Source organism: Bos javanicus, chromosome 5 (assembly GCF_032452875.1).
Source record: "Bos javanicus breed banteng chromosome 5, ARS-OSU_banteng_1.0, whole genome shotgun sequence".
Classification (NCBI taxonomy): domain Eukaryota; kingdom Metazoa; phylum Chordata; class Mammalia; order Artiodactyla; family Bovidae; genus Bos; species Bos javanicus.
This window is the reverse complement of record NC_083872.1, coordinates 102,513,018-102,519,017: the sequence shown is the minus strand read 5'-3', so window position 1 is coordinate 102,519,017 and position 6,000 is coordinate 102,513,018. Positions and strand designations below refer to the sequence as shown.

The 6,000-nt window shown below is 49.6% G+C and overlaps 1 protein-coding gene across 1 annotated transcript in view; it reads right to left on the bottom strand.

Moving 5' to 3' along the window:
• Nucleotides 1-278: 278 nt before the first annotated feature.
• LOC133248187 (antigen WC1.1-like) overlaps nt 279-6,000 on the bottom strand; it is a 47,651-nt gene continuing 41,929 nt past the window's right edge. The window contains 10 exon segments of the mRNA XM_061418012.1: nt 279-850; nt 2,296-2,439; nt 2,942-2,989; nt 3,259-3,351; nt 3,743-3,880; nt 4,454-4,486; nt 4,743-4,917; nt 4,919-5,058; nt 5,142-5,183; nt 5,525-5,839. Of these exon segments, the coding sequence (XP_061273996.1) occupies nt 705-850; nt 2,296-2,439; nt 2,942-2,989; nt 3,259-3,351; nt 3,743-3,880; nt 4,454-4,486; nt 4,743-4,917; nt 4,919-5,058; nt 5,142-5,183; nt 5,525-5,839 (1,274 nt within the window). The 3' untranslated portion in view covers nt 279-704.

Here is a 6,000-nt window from a genome sequence, read left to right as displayed (position 1 = left end):
GGGCTTAGAGTCCTAAGCATTCCCACCAAATAAAATAATTCTATCAGGTTCTGACTATATTTTCTGGTCAGCAAATTCATCTTGCTAGGAAGGAGAGTGTGAATGTGGATCAAGTTTAGATGCTTTTTCTAAATAAGAGTGACCTGGAGCATTTGTGATCTCAGGCAAAGTCTCATTAGCCTTTGAAGGAGGTGAGCAAAGTGCACTCATCTGTATTTCCTTTGAGGAAAATGGTGTTTGAGGACCAACCATCTAAACGCATTTGAAATGGAACTTGGTAATTATTAACAAAGCAAAAGAAAAAGCTACTTTAATCAGAATATTTCATTTTGAGCAATTTCCATATAACACCATCACAGGTCAGCCTCTATTGAAATACAGGCAATTAGAATATCTGATGGAGAAGGTGATGGCACCCCACTCCAGTACTCTTGCCTGGAAAATCCCATGGATGGAGGAGCCTGGTAGGCTGCAGTCCATGGGGTCGCTAAGAGTCGGACACAACTGAGCGACTTCACTTTCACTTTTCACTTTCCTGCATTGGAGAAGGAAATGGCAACCCACTCCAGCTTCTTGCCTGGAGAATCCCAGGGACGGGGGAGCCTGGTGGGCTGCCGTCTATGGGGTCACACAGAGTTGGACATGACTGAAGTGACTTAGCAGCAGCAGCAGAATATCTGAGGCATCATCTTGTATTAAATACATCACACGAAAGCCACTGTGGATGTTCCCAAGACACTGAGTTCAACATCATCGTACCCTGGGTCCCCTTTCTCCCCCTGGAGTAGGCAGGGGCTCTGTTCTCCTTCCTCAGGATCAGCTTCCTCTCTAGAGACATTTAGAGAAGAGCCTGAAAGAGCAAAGAGAAGCATAATTAGAACTGAGACAAAGCAACTGGACACTGTGTTGGAAGCCTGTTAAACAAGTGATGATGACAAAGCATCCCTGGGACCCAGGTGTGGACAGGAGGCTCAGACTATTTCACACCAGCTACAGTGAGGATGGATCCAGGCCGTCCTCTCAGATCTGGTCCATGTGGTCTCTGGGGCCTCAGTTCATATGGAAATTCTGCATCACAGGAGACCTGTGCTCACACAGGAGCTCTGGGAAGATCTGCTTCCAGGCTACACACTAGCAAGGAGATGCCCAGGAACAGTAAGAGCATAACAACAAATTTAAATGTTCTCCTCTCACAGCCGACAGATGTGAAGTCACAATGAGAGGGAGAGTGGACACAGGGAAAATCTGAGTTCCTCACTCATAAACCAACTCTGCTCTTAGTTATCTTGACGCATGTTCCCAAATGTCCACAAAGAGTATCATGGGTGCATCCACAGATGGCCCCTCCCAGGCACCACACAGGCCCTCAGATGGATAAATACTCTCTTCCAGAGAAAGAGTGTTTTCTCTTGACAACTGAAATATCTGGGGGAAATTAGACCTTAGCTGACCATCAGCTCCGAGTCAATGATCCACCAACATGGCTTAATGTTAAGGCCACCATATACCATAGACTTTGTACATGTCATTGCAACCTTATACACAGACCTCATCTTAAATTATCAGATGACTCACAAATGTCAATATTGCAACACGTTTTTAAAATCTCTGTCTTTCACGTTCAGGGCAGCACAGAGATGTTATTAAAACACTTATCTATTATTGGATTTGGTAAATATGCTCAATTACTCTATAAGCTATCTATTTCTTTTGACTACTACACAATGCTTGTGGGATCTTAATTCCTTGAACAGGGATTGAACCCAGGCCCTAGAAGTGAATGCGTAGAATCCTAACCACTGGATTACCAGAAAAGTCCCTAATCTATAAATTTTAATGTAGGTATATCACAAATAAAATGAAAATTTATGTTGCATTATGGGGACATAGATGTCAAAAGTAGAGTGATTCCTCACCCACAAAGGAGTCTGACAGCATTAAAGATGGCATATGGTTGAGAAGTGAAGTGTTAGTTACTCAGTTGTGTCTGACTCTTTGCAACGCTATGAACTGTAGCCCACCAGGCTCCTCTGTCCATTGGATTCTCCAGGCAAGAATACTGGAGTGAGTAGACATTCCCTTCTTCAAGGGCTCTTCCTGACCCAGTGATCAAACCCAGGTCTCCTGCATTGCAGTTAGATTCTTTACCATCTGAGCCATTAGGGTGGCTCATCAAATGCATGAGATTACCCATATTTTGAAACTGCAGAGAGGCTGGGCATTGAGGAGCTCAAATTCACCTTTTCCAGGACAAAGACCGAAGATTACAGGGGATCAGATAATCTCCCCACTCACCTGTCTGAGACCTTATCCCATCTTCCTTCTCTGGGAGCACTTCCTCCTCACTCCCCTGAGAGTCATGAGGAGCCCCAGTCACTGGTACCTCTTCACCACCATCGTAATCCTCACCAAGGGCAACAGTCCTCTGATCTGGTGCTTCTGAGGGCAGAGCAGGGGTCAGATGAAACCACAGTAAGGGCGTTGGTCTGAGAAATACCTAGGATCCTTCTGACCCATAGTTTCTGAGCTGCTAGAGGCACCAGTCACTCCTTCTTTTAAAAGATTTTTTCTCTAAGACCATGTTTCATTTTTATGTGTCCATAAACCAAAACATAATTTACATATCTTAATATTTCCTGTTTGAAAATATATATTCCAAAGTAACTCTCCTACCATTGAGTGTTACTAAAGTATTTTGACAAATTGTGCTTTACAGAAATTATTTTTAAAACCAGTGTGTGCTTGTTGTGATTCTGGACACAGAGAGCCCCACCCCAATGTGAGACATCACAGAACAGTCAGAGAAAGGGAAGGACGGACCCCATTTGGACACAAGGGATGCCTCTGGTCCATCAAATGAAGACTGCTCCCCTTGCATCTCGTCTCTATGAGGGAAACTCTCCTCCCCAAAGCCCAGCTGAGGCAGGTCTACCTCTATTACCTGGAGCAGATGTGGAGTCATTGTTGTCCTCACCATCTGACAGGAGGCCTAAAGTGGAAACAAACATCACACAACACACAGAATGACCCTCCCCACACTCACGGGACCTGTGTTAAGGCTGGGAAGGGGCAGACCTGGATCCTGCAGTGTATATGGGGGCTGCGGGCTCACGGGGCTCTCAGAGGCCATCCTGCCACTTTGGAGAGCTGCCTCTGTAAGGCTGGGGCACACGTGGGGTCTGTAGATGCTGAGAAGATGTTCACAGCCAGTGGGAGGTGACAACCAGAGGTCCCAGGAAGGCAGGCAGAAACACCCACCTGGGCTGCCCAGAAGACCCTCCTTCTGAGTCACAAGGTAATCGAGCTCCTCCTACACAGCTTCAGCAAGAGCATCTTCATAGCTGGATAAGGCTGAGAGATCCCCTAGCAGGTCAGAGATGCCGCCCCAGACACCCCGATCCAGCAGACCCAATTTAATCTTCCCTAGGCTCATACAGAGGCTACCTGGACCTCAGCATCATCTCTTACCCCATGCACCATGTTGGCATCTTCTCTCCTCATCTGACCTGAATCCACAGCTCAGCCCTGACTCTTTCTGGTCTCACAGGAGAGGTCATGACATATAAGAGTTCACACACCAGTCCTAAGAACCTGTGTATGTTCAGCCCTTAGAGCTCAGCACGGAGCACATGGAGCTCTACAGACTCAGAACAGAGACCTGGCCCAGGTTCCCCTCCTCATACCTGGCCCATGTCCTGCCTGCACACACTCTCCCTGGTCCCCAGTTCCCCCTGCAGCCCACCTCTGCACTCTGCTCTCCATCTGAGCAGCTGAGTCACCAGGATGATGAGGACCAGGAAGAGAAGAGACCCCAGGATGAGGCAGAGGACCCCAGGCAGGGAGAAGATGGCAGGGAGAGGATTTTAGGCTGGTCTGGCCCCTAAGGAAAGCAAGGCAACAGGGTGTGAAGAAGGTCCTGGGCACAGAGAAACCCCCTGTACCAGCATTTCTGGGGGCTCTGGATGATGGTATCCTAGCCTCAGACACAAATATACTAATAGTGACTGGGCTCCTCCAGGTCTCATCCTGAGACAAGTCAACTCCACTCCGGCAAGTCAACTCCACTCCGGCCAGTGTGGCCCCGAAGCAAAGCCGGGGATTGTCAGGGAGCTGCCCTACCGAGACAGCCTGAGGACCCGGCTCATCCCTTCTCCTTGGGCATCAAACAGTCCTGAGACCCGCACCTCACTGATGAGGAGCAACACTCAGGGGCAGGTAGGAGAATGGGAGAACTTTAGAATCTGCACCACCTGAACTAGACTCTTAGATCCTGGGCCTGAGAAACATGTGGCCCTGGGAACCAAGGCAGGGGCGTTCCCCAACATAATGCCCCGGCTGCTTCCCAACAGCCAGGACTCCTCAGGCTCTTTCATATCCTGAGTTGTCAGAGAGCCTACAGAACAGGTTACCAGAATCTGAGTATTCTCCCCTGCCCATGGATGGACCACAGTACCTGCTGTAGTTGGGGGCAATGTTGTCCTTGCACCTAAAGAGAAAAACAGGAGATTGAGTAAAGGGAATTGGCCAGATCACAGAGTAACCCATTTTCCCCTCCTGAGCCCTGAAATCACCACCTCAGTCTCCATGACATCAGTGCCCAGTCCCCCCAGCTTCACTGCGCTAGATCAGAGCCCCAGCACCCATACACTCTCTGAACACAAACTCCCCACCACCCCCTGTCCAGCCAGCTGTCCCCATGCTGTCCCAGCTCACACAGGGTGGACCCTGAGCCCCTCACTCACCAGAGCACCTCACACCAGCATCCTCCTCGTGCTTGCAGGCACTCTGCCCCCAGGACTCCACAGCACAGTCCCACGGGGAAGACTCCCGACCCCGGCACTGCACCTCATCCAGCCAGATGCTCCCATTTCCAAGGCCAAATGCTGCAGACCGCATGACTTCTAGGGCCTGGCCATCAGCCCAGCTGCTGACACACCACCTCGGCCTCTGCCAGGCTCCAGGAGTCATCGCACATGGTGCCCCAGGAGCCGCTGTACCAGACCTCCACCCGCCCTGAGCACTCACTGTTTCCTCCCCTGAGCCGGAGCTTCTCTCTGTCTGAAAAGGCAGCAGCCCCTCCTGTGACTGCCCTGGTGGGAGGAAAGAGCCCCTGGAAGCCACAGGGGAGGGGGCTGACGTACCTGTGCAGGGGGCAGCAGTTGGACAGCTCTTTGGTCTTCTTCCTGCACACAACAGGGAAACAGTGGATCAGGGAGAGCTGGGGGTGGTCCTGTCCCCACATAAGATTATCTAAGGTCTGACTCAGTGCAAATGACATGTGAAAACACAGGCTCATTATCTCCTGGTCTGAGACATTCAGTACATGTGATCATCAGTTGAAATAACTGTAACTGTTCATCATTTATTGGTCTCCACACCTCACAACAAATACAAACACACACAGACACAGGCACATAAACATTTTGTAGACTCAACTTAAAATATCACTTAGATTGGAAAGCATATATCACTCTAAGAACATCCTTCAGGGTTGAGACAGACACAGAAACCGACAGTAAGTCACCTGCACACGAGATATAGGCTTCCTCCTTTGGAGAGCAGGAACTGTATTTCCAAGGGTCAGAAGGACACTGCCAGAGAGAGGTGTCAGTTTTCTGACACTGGATTCCATCTACCCACCGGGGTCTAGAACCTTCTCTAAGAGCAACAAAAGTGTCAAGGGTTCCACTGTCCCCACAGCCAAGCTGTCTGCATATCACGGACATGGTGATATCATCTATGGGGTTACAGCAGACACTGCCCCAGGTCCTGCTGTAGAAAACTTCCAGCCACCCTGCACACTGCTGGTCCTCACTCACCATCATGAGGGACAGGAACTCTAAGATTGAAAGAGAGGAGACAGGACACAGTGAGCACTCCGCTCAGGGCTCTGGGTCTTCCTCTCTCCCAGAAACTGTGACCATACATCACTGACCCAACTGCAGAGATGCCCACTAGTTGACAAGACTATTGAGAGGGTAACAGGCAGGAAAGCCGGGG